The sequence below is a fragment of the Vidua macroura genome, chromosome 2 (assembly GCF_024509145.1).
Source record: "Vidua macroura isolate BioBank_ID:100142 chromosome 2, ASM2450914v1, whole genome shotgun sequence".
Taxonomy (NCBI): domain Eukaryota; kingdom Metazoa; phylum Chordata; class Aves; order Passeriformes; family Viduidae; genus Vidua; species Vidua macroura.
This window is the reverse complement of record NC_071572.1, coordinates 115,147,073-115,166,404: the sequence shown is the minus strand read 5'-3', so window position 1 is coordinate 115,166,404 and position 19,332 is coordinate 115,147,073. Positions and strand designations below refer to the sequence as shown.

At 41.7% G+C, this 19,332-nt stretch overlaps 2 protein-coding genes across 2 annotated transcripts in view; both read left to right on the top strand.

Annotated features, from left to right (window-relative positions):
* The window catches only part of ZNF654 (zinc finger protein 654), a 30,212-nt gene extending 20,136 nt beyond the window's left edge, over positions 1 to 10,076 (top strand). The window contains exons 7-9 of the mRNA XM_053970930.1: positions 2,101 to 2,242; positions 3,630 to 5,955; positions 6,266 to 10,076. Coding sequence (XP_053826905.1) covers positions 2,101 to 2,242; positions 3,630 to 5,955; positions 6,266 to 6,273 — 2,476 coding nt within the window. The 3' untranslated portion in view covers positions 6,274 to 10,076. The remainder of the gene's footprint in view (positions 1 to 2,100; positions 2,243 to 3,629; positions 5,956 to 6,265) is intronic.
* A 3,703-nt stretch (positions 10,077 to 13,779) lies between these two features.
* Positions 13,780 to 19,081, top strand: C2H3orf38 (chromosome 2 C3orf38 homolog). Its single transcript, XM_053971261.1, has 3 exons — positions 13,780 to 13,952; positions 15,280 to 15,500; positions 17,251 to 19,081. Exons 1-3 carry the CDS (start codon positions 13,820 to 13,822, stop codon positions 17,824 to 17,826), a joined length of 930 nt encoding a protein of 309 aa, XP_053827236.1. The 5' UTR covers positions 13,780 to 13,819; the 3' UTR covers positions 17,827 to 19,081.
* Positions 19,082 to 19,332: the final 251 nt, after the last annotated feature.

Here is a 19,332-nt window from a genome sequence, read left to right as displayed (position 1 = left end):
TACTAAAAATATTTTTGTGTGAAGCAATGGTAAGAAATCAATTCATAATACTTTGTATCAAAGTCTTGTCTCTTCAGGAAGACACATAGTATTTTGATAAATGTTATTTTGGCTGTTTCCAGGTGATTCCTATGCAGTAACTTCAGTAAGTGAAAGAATTTTTACCACAGGTTTGAACAGTCTTTTGGTAAAGCATGTTCCCTACTTATTAAGAGTAGCAAAAGGTTTAGATCCAGCTAAGTTAGGGAGGGTTTAACCATCATTTCATGTTGCTGGTGGAGGCACACAGTGGTTTTGGTGTTTTGTAGGTGGTTAAGAGGCTGGAATGCATGATTGCCTCTGGTAAAGAGGTGCTGAGTTGTGTGATCTCCCAGTAACAATTTAAGTTGTCCCAACAAAGTCAGAAATGGACTTGAAAAAGAGAATCCATTGTATTGACATAGAAAAATAAAACTAAAAGACTAAAATAGTGTTTTATGTCAGAGTCTAGGTAAATGGTGGGTAACACCTTGTTGTTCAGCCATGCAGCTCTTCCTTCTACTTCCAGTTTTCTGCTTTCCTTTTACAGCTCTTTCCTTGTGCCAGCCTAGCACTTGTCTGAACACACAGCAAGCCCCTTTAACCACTAATCTCTCAAGAATAATTTGTTTTTTCTCATATTCTCTGGGATTAGTATTGAAATGGCTTGCTCTGAAATGGTGAGAGGCAAAGCAGTGAATGAGATGGATTGTTGTGTAACATATAACAGCAAAACTACTCAGTTCTTACTTTTGTACTTTAGGTTGAGACTTCTACTGAGTTGTTAAGAATGGTTTAGTGCATGAAGACCCTAATTTCAAACTTGCATATGAAGTTTGCAAATATGTAGGATTCAGGTTTCCAGCCTGGTAAAGGCAGAGGTGGGCAGTTTGTATGTTTAGAAAACCAGAAAGACTTTGTGTGTAGAGCTGCTTATAGGTCTCCCTTTTCAGTTTCCCACATAAGCTTGATCTTTATTTTGACTTTAGTTCTCTTGGGTTCTGAATGAAAGAAAACAATCAAGGTCTCAATGTCAAGCAGAATTTTAGAGCTGTTCTGAACTTAGAAGTGGAGTTGGTTTTGTCATAGGCAGTTCTGTCACTTCCCTTCTTTCAGGCTCGGAGCTCACTAAGAGAAGCTTAACCTCAAAATGTTTGTCTGACTCTGGAAATCAGCCAAATATTTTGTCAGTAACCAGGTTTGTTTTCTGAGGGAGGAGCCTGCTGGAGTAGAAAAGTGTCTTCCTTCAGAACATGAAAGTCAGTGGGTCCTGCTTTCATTGTAATGCTGTGGTGGGATTTCTCTGGAGTCCTAGCTAGACCTAGCCTTTGTGTGAGATCTTAGTGCTGGCAAAAATCTTCTTGTGACTAAAAGTTAGCCTAGTTGCCTTCCTAAGTCTCTGAATTAAAGTGCACAGAACTTTGATGCTCTAAGCTTCAATTAGCTCTATTTTATAGGCTAGCACATCACTTGAGCAGAGTTCAGCACTAATCTGTTCTTACATTTTCTTTTCTCAGATAGGAATGTTTTTTAACTGCAGCTCATAGAGATGCAGCATAGCTGTAGAGCCAGAAAGTTTGGTGTAACTGCTTTAGGCAGAAAATTGTGCTGTGATAAGTGGAGAACACCACTATTTCCTGCCACATCAGGAGCTTCTGGTGCTGCTTCCATTTTTCACATTCAAAAGCTTCTTTTCCTGAAGGACTCTTCATCCTTGTACTGGAAGTGACTTAATCCCAAGAGCATACAGATGTTTATTGCCTGTGGTGTCGAGGGCTAGGTGCTGTTCCATCTGATTTTATTGCGCACTTCTCTGAAACTGAGCTGAATACATGAATGTTTTGTTGAATATTTAATTGGTTGGTGATAGGAGATACCCTGAATGCTTTAGCAAAGTAATTAAGTTGCATTTTCCATTGTGCACGTTGTGTGCAGTCGTGGTATTAAGTAGGTCAGTATTACACCCTCAAATATTATTTAAATCACAGAATATGCAAATAATTGGCTTTAGTGATGCATTGTGCTTGGTGAGAGAGCTCTAAAACTCAATGTAACTGGAATATTTTATTCTCTACCTAATAGGGACCTGATCTTCATTTGGAGTAAACTGCAGCTCAAATCTAACCCATCCAAACAAGTATTTGTGGACCAGTGCTACCAGCTTCTAAGAATTGCTACAAATGTCAGAGTAATTTTCCCTTTCATGAAAGTCATTAAGGATGAAGTAAGTTGTGTCTGTTTTCACCTCATCCACCATTCTTTTGGTAACAAGTTAAACTAAAAAGAAGTGATGTTTATACTGTGTAATGACTACTTTTGGTGGAAAGTTAAAAAAGAGGGGTTAGGGAAGGACACAGTATTATCTTTAAAATTTTGTCAGGTTCCAGAATGGGCTTCAATATTATGATTGCTTGTGTGGTTTTAAGGTTTATTTTTAAAAACTGAATGCTGAGTTTTTCTGTTTCTGCAGCAAGTTTGAGGAATAAGTCCATGGGATAAATGTGAATGGGTTATTGGTTGGGGTTTTTTTTCAGCCTGACCTCTTAAGGAAATAGTAAGTAATTGTATGTACCCTTCATCCTTGTTAAATTCTGAATCTTTTTACCAATTCTAATCAAATCTTGAAAAAAATTGCTTAATATAACATAAAGGAAAAGGCAGAATAATACAGGTGAAGACATTATTTTGCTTCAGAAAATGGTGCTGCATTTCATGCTTCATATCTCAGTCTTATTCTGCCCCATCTGCAAAAGATGTCATGTGCAATGCTTTGCACACAGGCCTGAGACTTGTTTCCTAACAAATGTTATTTGCCATTGACCTGACTTAACAGAGCTCTTTCATATTTTATGCCTTAGATGAATTCTATATCTTGTCAGATCTCAATGCATTAATTTGTTGCTGTTCAAGGATATGTATTCTAAAATGCTTGTGGTGATATTAATAATTCTATTTGCATCTGAATAGTCTCATTATTTTAATAATCCCCTAATTATGGAACATTGTCTGTATTTGTTAAAACCCAAATACAGGAGGTATTCATTATTTCTAAATTTCCTGTACCTCTTTTGTTGGGCAGTGTATTTCTGACTGTTCCTCTGAGTTCCACGTTCATGAGGGCCCCCAGCTTGAAGTGGGGAATAGGAAATCTCATTGGAAGGATGGGTCATCAGTTTTGGAAAATGAAGCCTTTAGACTTCTTGGCCGTGGGTTGTTCAAAACTGTGAGCAATATTACCACGGTTTTTATGTAATTCAAGCTAAAAAAGTTACAAGGCCAAAATACAGAGGAGCTGTCCAATTATAGTGCGAAGCAGCCTAGGTAATGGAGAGGCAGGCTGATATGATCTCTTGCACTTCTGGTTTATATCCCCAAATAATTGTCTTTAACTAGAGAGCTGCATGGGGCAGAGCTGAAGCTTTGTAGCTGTACAGCTTTCACTGCAGACCATTTTTGTATCTGCATTTATAGCCTTGTTTGAGCAATATTTTCAAGTGTTCATGCCCTTGGATGAAGTTCAGTAGCTGGATGCTTTCCTGCTTGGCAATAGAATATAAATATGTGGGATGTTTGGGAATTGTTGATTGTACACTGTGATTTCCTTCCTGCAGGTTGGTGAAGATGGCCTTCAGATCTGTGTTGAGATATGTGGATGCGCCCTACAGTTGGACCTCCGTGAAGATCCCAACATGAAAAGTCTTATTTATAAAGCAATCGCTCATTTTCTGCCAAATGACTTGGAGATCCTCAGAATTTGTGCTCTCTCCATCTTTTTCCTGGAGCGCACCTTGGAGTCTTACTACACTGTTGAGCACTTGTACAAATGTGCAGATGAAGAATACAATGAGTGCACTAGTTCTGTTCAGAACCGCGTGCGGTTCGAGCTGCTGCCCATCTTGAAGAAAGGATTGTTTTTTGATCCCGAGTTCTGGAATTTCTTGATGATCAAGCAGAATTGTTTAGCCTTGTTGGGGGATAAAGCCTTGGATGGCTTGAGTGAAAGTACACTGGAAACCTCTCCTGCAAACACAGAGAAAACAGCGGAGTACAGGGCTCTGGGTGAGGAACGTGGCTGTTTAACAGATGTCAGCAATGGGGAGCTTGACCCTGGAAACTGCTCCGGAGCCCGCTCCAAAGGGAATGCCAGAAAGAACCACCAAGCTCTTGAGGCATCCAAAACGTTGGATCAGACTGAACCAAGGCACCGCTGTGTGATCTGCAACAAGGAGTTCCTTGGGGATCACATAGTGAAACACGCACAAGCTCACCAAAAAAAGGGCAGCTTCTCCTGTGTGCTTTGCACCAGGAAGTTCAGGCAGAAAGGACTCATGCTGAAGCATTTAAGGAATCATGTCAGGAAGATAGAAAGGCAACATCTTGCTGCAGCTCTTGAGGCTGGTCAGGAGGCTCCTGCTCTTCATGAAGTGCAATGTTCAGGTGTTTCTGTGTCTCTTGAAAATGGGAATTCTGAGGGTTCCAAAGATACTGAACCAGAGGCTACAGTAGCTACAGTAGCTCCGAGTTCTGATCAGGTCCAAGAGGAGGCTGAGACTGCAGAACAGGTTTTTGAGGCAGTGGAAAACCACCTAAGTGACCAGGATGATGCTACTGAAAACAGTAGTGACAGCTGTTTTAATAATGTTCCTGATGCTTTAAGTACAGAGAGTTTGCCTGAGGATGATGAGAGCTCCAGTAAAGAGTCACCCATTCTGCATAAAGTGAATGGAGTGTTTTGCCCTCAAAAAGATATTGATGCTTTGGATGAGGAAGGAACCTTTAAGTGCCCTGCTAATGGTTGTGCTAGAGTGTTTAAAAAAATAAGATTCCTCAACAAACACGCCAGAAAAACTCACCCTACTGATCTGAAGGTGCAGCAGCATATAATGAAATGGAATAAAGGAAAATGTCGCTTCTGCCAGAGGAAATTTGCTGATTCCCAGCATTTTATAGACCACCTGAAGAGACATGTGTATCCAAATGTTTACTTTTGTTTACACTTTAATTGTAATCAGAGATTTAAGCTGTCAACTGAGCTTGCAGAACATACGAAAAGTCACAGTGTGTTTAAAGCTCAGTGCAATTTCTCAAACTGCTGTGAGCTATTTGAGGAGCTCCCTTTGCTGTATGAACACGAGGCTCAGCATTATTTAAATAAAACCCCAGAATGTTCAGAAGATGCAAGTGAAAAAGATTCTTCAGATGATCCTTCAGAACTCTGTAGTTACCAAGATGATGATGAATCTGTTAATGAAAAAGAAACTGTAGATTTACCAATTCCAACCTGGAAGTCAAGGAAGGATTCTGCAGAACCAAAGACGTATATTCAAAGTGTGGAGAAGAAAGCAAATAATGTAATTCACAATGGAAATGAAAGCTCACCTGAGGGTAGTGCTCCAGTTTTAAGTTTGATAGACCAAAAGACACCTGTGTCACAGCCAAATCCTGAAAACTGTAATGTTGTTAGTGACCAACTGGTCAATGGGCACAGTGACCCAGATCAGACATCATCCAAGGCAGCCCAGATACCTTTGGACAGAGTAGCAGATGAAACAAGGACAGAAAATGGGTCAGTGTTACCAGTTTTACAGAATTGTCACGATGCACCACAAAATAATGCTCCTGCGGCCTCACAAGTACCTTCTAAACCAAATCAGACAACAGAGACTACTTCATATGGTGTCATCTTAACAAAACCCTACGTCAGACCGTTGCCTCCCAGTTACCTTGATGAACGTTACATTAGCATGCCAAAACGGAGAAAAATTTTGGCCGATGAAGTAGATGCTTACTCTGAACAAGACAAAATTTGTAGCAAATCAACAGAAAGATTTAGATGTGGCAACTGCTTGACCATCTACTGTAATTCAGAAGCACTTGAGGCTCACCTTGCACAAAAGAAGTGTCAGACGCTCTTTGGATTCGATTCAGATGATGAAAGTAAGTCCTGCAGTCCTTCCATGATGGTTTCTTTGGCAGTCAATAGCAGTCAGAAAATGGTCTTTGAAAACAGGAATAGATAAGACACAGGTACTCTGCTAAACTGGAAGTTGAAATTGGACATGCTGTTCAGAATAAGAAAGAGGTGGTGAGAATTTGTAGGCAAACTCATGGAAAAGACTTCTGATAAAACAGAATGGGGTAATTCAATCTGTCTTTCCTTGCATGTTTGAAACTAAACATTGTGAAAAACATAAGCAGTGTTCTAGATTAAGGAATGATTTACCTTCTGATCTTTTGTCTTTTACAGGTGCCTGATTCAATGTTGTGGAAAAGTCCCAGATGAGGAGTAGTGGTGTAAGGAAACACTACGTGAAGCAGCATCAGTTTGTTTCCCAGTTGGCCTTAATCATGAAGCAGTCTCAAATTCCTATAGAAAAACATGACCTTGATAAAGAGAAAGCACATTTTCTAGACAAAACTCACAAAGAAGTAATAGGAGCTCTGCAGGTCTTGAGTCCAGAAAAGTTGCTACAAAACCCCCAAAGTACCAGTTATCCAAAAAAGCCATGTTCATTCCAAATGTATGATTGAAGTTTAGTGGCACAGCTTTTCTACCATGAAGGTTGAAGGACAATGAGGCATAGAGGTGAGCAGGCAGAGGAAGCAGAGGTGTTCATTGCCTTGTGGAAAGCCAACCAGCCAGTTCTGAAAGCTGCTTTAGTGGTTAATGGGTATCTGTCCACACAGCTGAGAAGGACTCGTTCAAGGAGGTGTTGCATTCTTACCTTGTGGATAAATGCATCAAGAAACCATGCATTCTTTTTTTTTGTCTTTTTAAAGTCTGAGTGTGTGAGTCCATTATCTGCTCAAAAGCATGGAGCTTGTTTCATAAACTTGTACTCAGAATCCAAAGAGGAATGTGGAAGGAAATCTTGAGCTAGATGGGATGCTGGAATAGCCAAAAACTTGAAATACAGAACAAGCAGGAAAAAGTGAGTTGATGTGCTATTTTGTGAGACTTGCACACTGTGGAAATCAGATGCATGCAAGAGAAGCCCTTTGCAAGGCTGAGGTAAAAGTGACTCCTGTAAAACATCTGCTGTAGGTGTGGGAAGACCAACAGAAGTGATAGATTGTGTGGATATTAACAGCAGCTGATGGAAGCAAATCTGGAATGTTGGGAGGGCTAAGATTGCAGAGTTAAACTAATATTCTGCAAGCACAGAGGTCCCTCAGCTGTTGGTAGGACAGACAAGAGCTTGAGAAGGCAAACAGAAGCAGAGCACATCAGGTTGGGGTGAACAAAAAGGTCAGGAAGAACCTGTTTCACATCTATTATGTTGCTTAATGGTGGTGGGCCACAACTCAGTACTGTCACTAATTATTCATTGTCTAGAAGGGAGAAAACAGGGATCCTCTCAATCCTGAAGACACGTTGCAATCCTATCTAGTTGCATCCCTTGAAAGGAGAGCCTTTCCCTGAGGCTGGTGAAGGAGTTACTTAAATGTTAAGCACTTTATTCACAATTCACTGTTCATAGAAACAATCACAATATGAAGACATGAAATAGGAGTTCTTCAATTCTATATGGAAAACTGAAATACAGAAAATTTTTGAAACCAAAAAGATGCTGTTGTAGATTTTGGTCTTCCTACCCTAAGGCAGAGGTGTGGCAAACATGCACATTGTCCAGTTACTGTGCTAATTTATCCTCTAATTTATCCCACACTGTCTTGCCACATAATATTTTTTTATTTGGGATCCTGTTCTATGAAAATTGTAGTGGGATTGCAGGCAGGGGAGGCACAGGGGTGAGAACTGATGTTCAGAGTCATTCCAGAAATGTAGGACAGCACAGAGCAACTGTTCCTGCTCAGCTGTCACTGAAGAGTTCTTCACAGTGTGTACAGGGCTTAAATCAACAGGTGGGTGAAAATGAAAAAATCAGGGGGTGCATAAAACCCCTGTTCATTGTAGCAATGGCTCACTCTTGCAAACCCAAGGGTTTCTCTGTAAGATTGGCTGTGAAGTAGTTCTGGAACATAAACTCAGTAGTTCAGTAATGCCTCTGCTAATAATCCTCTGTGGAAGTAAACAGATATTTGCATTAATTCTGCTTTCTTTCCCCTTCCTGCAAGGTAAAAAAGAATGCTAACTTGAAATCATGTTCTTGAGTTCTAGAAGAGTTTTGCCTTAACTTTGAGTTGGATTAACATAAAAGGTTATAAAATTATGATCACAGGTATGTGTGCATTACATGAATCCCAGTTATGGCCCACTATGATGTTTGAGGCACCAAAGAATTTTTTTTTGCAGTTGCAAAAAAACTAATTTAATGCATCATTCATTATATATGCATATATACACACTATATATATATATTTACATGTATAAATACCTAAAAAGTTTTAAACATGAAGTTAATGGGGTCCTTATCAGACAAATGCACTTTCACATTTTTTTACTTTCAAGATACCAACTAATTTTTAAGGACCCGGGTACTGTGTTGAATGTTCCCAGTCTCTCCCTTCTTTGCTTGACATTGCTTAACTATATTTGGGGAAAAAAACCATTAATTTTAAAGTATTATAGTTCTGAAAATCTAAAAAGTGAGTCAAGAAAGATAAAGATGCTTGTGTCAAATCTTTTTAATGTACCTTTTAATCTTTGGTGCTTTTTTGCTTTTCCCTGGAGCTCCATATGTCTGAAGATGCTTTAAAAACATGATTGAGACTTGTATTATCTTTGGTTTAAGTGTTTAGATAAATGCATCTGTGTACATGCATAAACTGTGACCATAATTTTTTGTACCTGCATTAAAGTCATTTTTGTTCCAAGATGGTTTTCTGGGACACCACCGTTTGTTTCTCTCATGTATTCAGTGTGTACACTCTGGAGAAGAGGAAAATATGAATTCTTATGTAGGTGAAGATGAGCATCACCCAACAATTATCAGCAATCTGTTAAATTGACTTAAAAGTAGCAAGTGGGTGGTAATGTTTTAAAATAATTATTTCCACTTCAAAAGACATTGCATTTTCTTTAATCTGCTCTCTGATACCTGTTGGTATTGTCAGATAGTTGCAGTATTAAACAACTTTAATCAGAGGCAAAAAGATACTTGGATCATGTGTGGAATAATTCTAATCATGTGTACAATAATTCTCCATGCTCTTTAAGGATTCTTTTATTTTGAGTAAGCCTGCAACTTCTAAGGCTGAAAACAGGTTACAAGTCTTGAAAGTTGGAGGTTTTTCAGTTGATTTTTTTTTCCCTAGGCATTTAAGCATTGTGTGATATAATTGGAAATCCTTGAAGATGTATCACTTTGATTCAATAAGTCCTGAAGTACGTGTGTAGTGTAAGCCTCCAGCTACCCTAAAGCTGCCTGAAGTTATCCATGAGCTTAGGAGTCTTGTTGGATCAAAGTTGGTGCAATTCAGTGCTCATAATTGTATTTAATAACATTCCTCCAGTTGGATTTGGACTTTGCTTTTAAGAGTGTCTCCTCTAAGCCCATCATGTTTCACTGTAAAGGTCATGTGATTTCTAATTCCAAAAAGCTGCTGCTTGGTGTAGGCACCTTTTCACAAAAAAAAAAGGAATACTGAAAGTAGGTTGCAAGTGGTCATATCTGTGGGACAAGGTCACTGGTACTTTGGTTATTTAGCCATATTCATAAAAATTATATGAATTGTATAGTTTGGATAATTTATAACATTAAACTTTGTGATTTTAATATCACATGGAAGGTTCAGCTGTACTCATTTCTTTTATTGTTTAACACCAGTGCTATGGACAAAAGACCCAACGGGGGTGGTAGTGTTACTATTTTCTTAATTTATTTGGTACTGTATAACACCTTTCTGATTAAATGCAGTGTATGCATTTTGGGACTCTTAATTTGTAAAAGCTGTTACAGGTTCAGCAAGAAAGGAAATTTGTGCTTCCTTGTTGAATGTTAAATTATTTTACTTTGCATTTTATATAAGAGTACAAATTAAAACTGAGCCATCAAACTGCAATAAATCTACAGTAGTGTTTCATTTTAAAGACCTTTTGTACTGTACATAGATTTGTTCAATAAAACATTGTCTTTGTTGTTGATAGAAACTGATCTTGTCTTTTGGAGAATCACTCTGGAAATGCTGCTGTGATGTTCAGAGCTACTGTGTTGTTTGGTACGTGATGGTTGTGTGGCACCTGTGTGATCATGCCAGGTCTTGGTGTTCCAGGTGTGTTGATGTTTGGATTTGAACAGACCAAGCTTCAGAATGGGGGAAGCAGTTAATTCCTAGGGCTCTAAATCCAAATTTGGGGCCACAGAGGAGTCTGGGTGCAGCTGTTTGAAGATACCTCTGCTTCTGGTTGGTTGTTGGGTTCAGACAGAAAGACAGTGTAGCTGCTTTTTTCTTTTGCTTCAGAGTTCAATACTGCCACCTGAAATTACTGGATAATTTAAATTTATTATTCACAGCCCTGTAAATTCCTAGGAGTTTTTTGACTGCAGATTTTTTACTGTCTTCTGGAAAATTGTGGATGGTGACTTTTTTTTGTGTGTGTAACTTCCAACTTACCTTTGTTTTCTACTGTGGATATTTTTGACAAATTTGCCCTGAGGAAGTTACGTGTGGGTATAAGGGTAAGGGGCCTCAGTACATTTTGCCAGCAAAAATATTTATCAAAATGGCAATGTGTACATAAGCCATTTAATACATTAAATGTTGAATATATTAACACCAAATATAAACTTGTTTGCCCCTCCTCAGATGGACAGGAGACAGAAAATACAACAAAAGCCCTTGTAGTAACTCCTTGAATTACGACAGCAATTTATTGTTACAAGAGTACTGTTCACCTTTTGGTTTATATAGGCTAATAATTTTCCTGTTTCTTCCCCTTTGGGAATGCCAGTTGCTGCTCAATGCTCAAGTCAATTAAAAGTTTGAATAAAAACTCTAAAGGGAATTTGGAGTTAGGAGAAAGAAAAAAATGAAACCTGCTTCTGAGATTATCCCCTTTCCAGCCCCATCACCTCCAAAGGGGAAGGACTTGTAAAATAATATATAAATATATTAGAAATAATTATAAATAATCCTACTGAAAGGGCTGGTCTTGGTTTAGAACAGGAAAGGGCTGTCCTGAATATTGAAAAGTCTCTCCAGTCTCTGCTGCCAGTGCACTTTTCCTCTCTAAGGATTAATGGGAATGTGACTGTTCCAAGGCGACCTCACCCTGCCTTCCCCTCCCACCCCCTGATTTCTTACTGAAAACACAGCAAACATCTCAATCTAAATTTTAAAATGGCATCTTGATGGTTGTTTTTTTCCCCTGAATTCCAAATGAATTGGATAGGTATTACTCCTTGAAGGCTGCAAATCTAAATAAAGGTTTATTGAAACCTTTAAGCAAAATGAAGCAAAGGTAATTTATATTTCTCAGATGCATTGTCTAATTTGTAGTGTGCAGGATTGATACTAATCAAGAATATTAAATCATTGTGCACGTGAGGGGAAGTTTGGCACAGCAGACAATAAGTGTTATTATGTTAAAGCTTTCCAGATGCTTCCAGAATGAATTTTTATCTGAATGTTAAACTTAAAATTCATGGGCAAATTTTGTTCAGCTGTTTCTGGCTGATATGGAATTCATTGCTGCAGCTCAAGGGAACAGCTCTTACTCACCTGAATGTGTGGTGGTTTTCCTTCTCATCAACCTGGGACATCTGCATGGACATTGTTTAGATCTCAAAGAGGAGAAAATCATCTAAACTACAGGGATAAGGAATGTGTCCTCTGTTCTCATCAGTGTTCTGTTGCAGGGTTACCAGATCTTGGGGGCAGGCATTCCTTACTACAGCTCTGAACAGAGCCCACCACTATGATGAGTTCTGTTGTTTGTGCAAAAGCATCATCAGTAATTCAGACATGGTTCTTTTGTGTATCTTTAGAGGATCTGGGTGTTCCTGGGTTTGAAATCACAGGCAGCTTTACCACAAAAAGGTGGTCTCCTTACACATCCCTATTAAAGTAGGGGGTTGAGGAGAGTGTTGGCTTTTTCTGCCACAGAAAGGTCAAGCACTCTTGCACCTTTTTTTTATCTAGGCATGTAGCTTATGATGCTTAGCTCAGTGGAAGCTTCTGCTGTCTTCTATTCCCCTTTTTTTTTTGTTCTTTCCTATTTTCTCTTTTATGAAGTGTCCATCACTGGTTTGCTCTGCCCCTGACAAAGATGATAGTCCCAAGTGGAAGAGCAACACAAGGTTGAGAGCTTGCATTAAGTAAAAAAAAACAAAACCCAAAACAAACAAACAAAAAACCCAAAACAAAAACTTATAGGACTTGGTTTCCTTAAGCAGGTGCTGTGCTGTTGGATTTCCCAGTCCTGGGGAGATGCATCACTTGGGCACATGCCTCAGTCACAAGCGGATGACTCTTGTGGTAGGAATCATAGAATGACATCAGAGGATATCCTGATGTGGATGGGACCCCCAAGGATCACCGAGTCCATCTCCTGGCCCTGCACAGGACCCCGGGAGTCACACCCTGTGCTAAGAGCATTCATTGTCAAGATGCTGCTCGAACTCTGCCAGGCTGCTGCTGGGGAGAAGATTTTTCTAACTTCCAGCCCAAACCTTCCCTGCCACCTCAAGTCCTTCCCTCGGGGTCCTGTCACTGTCACCACAGAGAGATCAGTGTCTGTCCCTCCTCTTCCCCTCATGAGGATGCTTTAACTGCACTGAGGCCTCCTCTTGTCCAGCTGAAGAGAACAAGCCCTCCTCATACGGCTTCTCCTCAAGCCCCTTCCCCATCTTTTTTGCCCTCCCTTGGACACTCTCTAATGGCATTATAACCTTCTTATAGCATGGTGCCCCAGAGCAGAGCGGGACAATCCCCACTGGCCGTGCTGTCCCTGATGCCCTCAGGACAATTCCTGCTGGCCATGCTGTCCCTGATGTCCCCAGGACAATCCCCGCTGGCCATGCTGTCCCTGATGTCCCCAGGACAATTCCTGCTGGCCATGCTGTCCCTGATGTCCCCAGGACAATCCCCAGCTGGCCATGCTGTCCCTGATGCCCTCAGGACAATTCCTGCTGGCCATGCTGTCCCTGATGTCCCCAGGACAATCCCCGCTGGCCATGCTGTCCCTGATGTCCCCAGGACAATTCCTGCTGGCCATGCTGTCCCTGATGTCCCCAGGACAATCCCCAGCTGGCCATGCTGTCCCTGATGCCCTCAGGACAATTCCTGCTGGCCATGCTGTCCCTGATGTCCTCAGAACAATCCCCACTGGCCATGCTGTCCCTGATGTCCCCAGGACAATTCCTGCTGGCCATGCTGTCCCTGATGCCCTCAGGACAATTCCTGCTGGCCATGCTGTCCCTGATGTCCCCAGGACAATCCCCAGCTGGCCATGCTGTCCCTGATGCCCTCAGGACAATTCCCCGCTGGCCATGCTGTCCCTGATGTCCCCAGGACAATTCCCCGCTGGCCATGCTGTCCCTGATGTCCCCAGGACAATCCCCGCTGGCCATGCTATCCCTGATGTCCCCAGGACAGGGATGTCGCCCCTGGCTCCAGGGCCGGCCCCCATCCAGTGGCCATGGACCAGTAGCCGCACATCCCTTTCCATGCTGCCGCTCTCCAGCACGCCCGCAGAGCTCAGCACGCCCTCGGGGCGGGCTGGAAGGGAAGGATACGCTCCGCTGTAAACCCTCCACGTGTATAACACACAATCGATACGTTCGAACCCGCCTCCCTGCCGCCTCGCCCCGCTCCCGGCCGTTTCTCCGCGCGGAACCTCGGGGCCGGCCGCTCTTTCCAGCCGGCGCCGCGCATTGCGCGGCCGGGCGGGGCGGCCATGGCGGGCCCGGGGCTGAGCGAGCGGGAGCGGGCGGGGTGCCGGGACCTGCTGCAGCTCCTGCGCACCGACGAGCTGCTGGCGCTCACCGACACCGTCACCAACCGCCTGGTGCACCCGGAGAACCGCCAAGGTGCGCGGGCAGCGCCGGCGCCGCCGGTCCGGGGCCTGCCGAGCGGGGCTGGGCCCCGCCTGCGCTTCCCCGGGCCCGGCGGCTGCGGCTGCCCCGGGGAGGGCCGGGGCTCGCAGGGCTCAGGGTCGCTGCCTGAGCGACCCTGCACAGCTTCTCCTGCACAGCCCAGCAGCTCCGGGGCTTGGCTGCTCGGGGCTTGGCGTTGTCCAGGCCGAGGGAGTTGCGGTGGCGACGGGCTCGTAGCAAACCTTCCGCTCTGCACGCATCTCTTCCCCCTCAGAGCCCTGCAGTGAGCTGCGAGCACGGCTGTGCCCTTAGTGCTTAAAAGTATTGGGAGCTCAGGAGTCTCTCGCTGTTGCTTTCGGGTTTTGAAAGGGTAAAATACGAATCTACATTGAGCTTGCTTTTTTTTTTTTTGCAGGACGCTTCCGGTTGTGAGCATCCTCCATCACTTTGTTGAGATTTGTTTCATAAGAATTCATTTTTTATGAGATTTACCTGAGGCCACTGGGTTTGTTGCCCAGTGGTCTCAGGTATATATATATATATTTATATATATACACCTGATGAGTATATGTATATATAGATATATGCTCATCCTAAAGCCTTGAGTATGTTTTATGTGATGTAACTAAAACCTGTAAGATTTGCCCAACACATTTCTTTAAAAGGTGTTTTGCCTGTAGTTTTTTTTTTTTTCCTTACCTTTTTTTCCCCTACTTTTTGCAGTGGTTGTAAGTTAAATTAAAAGATTTTTGTGTTTTATTTTAGCTATTTCTTTCTGGTTAGATTTAGGGTTTTTATAGGTCTCCTGTTAAGTGCTAGCCTCAGTTCAGGTGGGAACTGTCTGCTGCAACTGTTTTAAAAGTGAATTTAAGTTTGTCATGTTTCCTTGTTCTGCCACAGAGCCTTGTAGCTGAATTTTGTTTATTGTTGCCATTCAATGCACTGTTGTTGTGCTAGGATGCATTTTCTTATGAACATGGGAGTTGTAATCACATTAGTGTGGAAATAAAACAGATTTAGTTCCATTTCCAGCAGGCTTCAGGAAGGAGGAAGGAGGTGGAACCTCACTTTCTCAAACTGCTGTGCATTGCTGAAGCACTTCACTGGAACTCTTGTCCAAGAAGCATATTTGCAAGCCTTTGGGTGTATTCTGTGTGATATGATGAGGCCAGATTTCAGTTTCCAGACAAACTTTCGGTCTCTTCATGTCCTGCCACCTTTTCTTGTACCGTGTTTGGAGGTCAGGAGTTTAAGAAACGGCTTAGGTTTGAGGTTTCATTGTGAAAGAAGGTAACTCTAACTTCAATTTCTTTCTTTGCAGAGGCCATTCATGCCATTCTGCTATACAGCCAAAACGTGGAAGAGCTTCTGAGGCGCAGGAAAGTCTGCAGGGAAATCATCTTCAAGTACTTGGCAGCACAGGGAGTGGCGGTGCCTCCCTCCTCGGAGAAACAAGTTCTGATTGAGCGTGTGAGGCAGCTCTGGAGCGGGCAGCTCCCGGCTCGAGCCCCGGAGCCCGGGCCCAGGAAACCTCCTGCTCAGGTGAGAGCTGCTGCTGAGGAAATCCTCGGGCTGCCCAGCGCTGCCTCCACAGCATGACCCGTGCAAATGTGGCTCTGCTCCTGTAGGAAGGTCCCAAACCTTTTGAACTCTTGGTCGGTTTGGTTTTAGTTGGGTTGGTTGGGTTGGTTTTTAAATGACAACATCTGAAGGTGTCTCTTCGTTTTCCACAGTATTTGAGCTCTAATGTGCGGGGTCTTCGCCATGCTTTGAATTTTTAAATTGTCCTCTAGGCTAAAATAGAAGATATTCACAGATAGTTTTGTGGGTTCAGGGACAGCTGAAAACAGTATGAATGGCACAGAAATCCTGCAGAGGCCCTCGTGATTTTAGTGAGTTTATATATTGATAAAATGTGCAGTTTCCAGCAGTGACAGGTCAGTGCCATTTGTTTTCCCTTTTTTCCAAACAACAGAGCTCATCATAGTGGTGGGCTCCGTTCAGAGCTGTAGTAAGGAATGCCTGCCCTCAAGATCTGGTAATCCTGTAACAGAACACTGATGAGAACAGAGGACACATTCCTTATCCCTGTAGTTTAGATGATTGTTTCCTCTTTGAGATCTAAACAATGTCCATGCAGATGTCCCAGGTTGATGAGAAGGAAAACCACCACACATTCAGCTGAGTAAGAGCTGTTCCCTTGAGCTGCAGCAATGAATTCCATATAAGCCAGAAAGAACTGAACAAACTTTGCCCATGAGTTTGTAACACTTAATACGGGGTAAGGAAACGTGTTTTGGCAATAATAGGTTATTTTGAAGTTAAAATCTTTGCCATTTAGCAAATCCTCGTGGTGTAATGAACTTGAAGGGGTTTATTTGTCATTGTAATTGGCCCCTTGCTGTGGTTCAGAGCACTCATGGGCAGCAGCCCCACCTCCTGGGCTGTGAGAGCTCTGTCCCTGTTGAGAACCTATTGCACAGAGCTTTCACTCAGGGATTAACTGATGGCAGTTAGCATTTAGCTGAGAATTGTTTTCAAAACAATTTTCTGTGTGCATAATTCGACAAAAGAAAAAAGGTTTCTCTTAGCAAAGTTCTGTGGTTGATGGTACGTAAATGAAGTACTTAAAACACATTCATAAATTTAAAAGAAAGTCAGTTGATTTTTTTATCACATACATCATTCTTTGATTTGTTTTCTCTTAATTCTTATCCCTTCTTTCTTCACCACTTTGAAGAAATGGGAAACTTGAACCTATGTAACAGAATTGGAAATTGATTTCAACTTGTGATGAAGCAAATAGAGCATTTCTATACAGAATTCTCCAGACTTTACACGCTTAATTGCTTAATGCTTATAACACAGTTTAATACTTAGCAGACTTTGGTGTTAGCAAACTTGACACTTGATTTACTTCTAAAAAAAGTCTTGCTGTCAAGTCATAAATACTGAGAAGTTCTACAAAGTAACTGTACATTTATTTCCAAAAAATGTCACTTTACATCCTTCCCCTGTCGTTTTTCAGTAGAACCAGGATTTTCCTCTTTGTTTGTAAAGAGCCCAAGATACTGAAGCACTTTCTAGGTGTAGTTCAAAGAACCTGTCCTGGTTCTCTACATTACATAATCATGTTAGTAAAAATAAATGAGCTTTTACTTTGGTGTTTCTCTTCAGGCACTCTGGCTCAGAACACTTGAAAAGGTTTAATATAAGGATGTGCATGATTTGATGTTTTTCTAAGTGATAATCTTGCTGAACAGTTCTAAGAAAAAAATTTGCTTGCCTGCAGAGTCATGGAAACAGACAGAAGTCAGAACAAGATGGCATTGGTGGTCTAGGAGGAGAATTCTGCCAGTGGTACTTTGAACTCCTGAACTCTCAGCACCCTTTGGGAGTAAAATCTGAAGCAGAGTGGGGACCACAACATTTTTGGGAGGATGCCAAACTGAAGTTCTGTTACAACACTTTGGAAAAAAACGTGGAACAATATGTGGGTGCAGACATGGTGAGCCTGCGCCTGCTGTCCTTGGTTAAAGAAGAATGTCTCCTCTTCAACCCAAATTTGCGTTCCAATGGCCTGAAATGTGCCGTGTCCCCTCATGGATTGGTGCTGGTGGCAGTGGCTGGCACAGTGCACAGGGACAACATTTGTTTGGGTGTCTTTGAGCAAATCTTTGGGCTCATCAGCTGCCCCATGAGGAGTAACACCTGGAAAATAAAACTAGTGAACCTTAAAATCGTAGGGCAGAACGCTCTGGAGCCTGAGATGCGAATGGAAGAACCTTCCATAAAATACGAGTCAAGCCAACTGAGAGAGTTGTACGATGGAAATGAACTGACTGTGTTTGAACCTCAGAAATTCTGAGCATTTTGTCACAGCTGGGTGAGGGGCTGGGTTGTTGCTGTCATGCAGTTTCTCTCCTCTGAGTAAGAGGTGCTGAGTGGCAGGCTGAGATACAGGGTATTAACACAGATGATGCTTGTGGGCACTTTTCAAGAGCTAACAAATATTTCATGGGTATTCCTTCAGCTTTTGCACTGTCTTTAGAGTGGAATTTGGTGTTTCATGGTTGCATTTAAATATGGATTGGCAGCCATGTGTAATGAGGGGTTCACAAACTGCAAATTCTCTTCAGGACACCAGTTGAAACTCTTACCTGAGCTGTAGCAGGAAGTCATTGCATCTGGCTTTTGAAATTGAGGAGGTCTTAAGTGTCTAAATGGACATCTGAGTCCCAAGGAAACCAAGAGAAAACCCAAAACAAAACACTGTGATGGGAGGCAGCTTCTTTGGGTGTTCTAAATGTGCTTTAATGGGACAGAGCAGGGAACTTGGCATTGCTAAAGTCTTTTTTTTTAACTTCTTTGCATCGATTGCTTCTTGTCCTTTTACATTATGGTTCCAATTTTGTCATGAATACACACAAATTGTGCTGTCTGTGTCCCCAAGCAGACAAGCTTGAGGTGGTTGCCCATTTCTGGCACTGACTGTCTTGGATCAAGAACTTGATTTCAAAACTTGCAGCAACACTGTATGAACCAAATGCTCTGATAGTTATTTTGGATATGATTACAACAGAATTCTTAATATAATAGTTGTGATTTTTGTATGTTTTCTCAAAATAAGTATTTTGTTTACTCTGAGCTGCTTTATTGCAGGTACTGAAAGTCCATTTATTACCACTGGGTGGTTACAATGATAGGTCATACTAAGAAAAGTATCCAATTACTACTGAATAACTGAAATTATTGCCAGTGTAAAACTTGTTTTTTTTTAAACTCTATTTATTTATAGGGGATTAGAGGTGAAAACTTCTTTTTCTGCATCTTGTTTGGATTGTTTGGGAGCTTTGTTTTAATTTTGTTGCTTCACTATTTAAAGTTCTGAAAACATAAACATTCCCCATAACTTAGCAGAACCAGAAGAACTGTTCCCAGGTTTGTCTTGGTAAAGTATGGCTGGGTGAGAGGAAACAAGAAGGTTCAGGTGTGCACAGAACTGATTTTTGTGAACAGTCTGAATCTTGCTTTCTCCTTAAAGTAATTTCTTTTCTAAGCAAAAGTTCAGATACTGTGTTGGGATGTTATTTCTCAATAAACAGCTGAGTTGTGGCTTCTAATTTTTCTATTGTTTAGCATAAATATCCTTACTGAGAGTTCCAAATTCAATTTTCAAGACACTGACACGGAATTTTTGAAGAGTAAAGCATTGACTGTGTGGCAAATGTGAGAAGGTACTTTTAGCTGAACCTTGACTTTAAGGGAAAAGTTAGGACTTGTTTTAACAGGGCTGAAATTGTTTCTGGACTTGTTTAAATGGAGCTGAACGAGTTTCAAAAAGCTGAAATATTTACAGGAGTGATTTCATCCC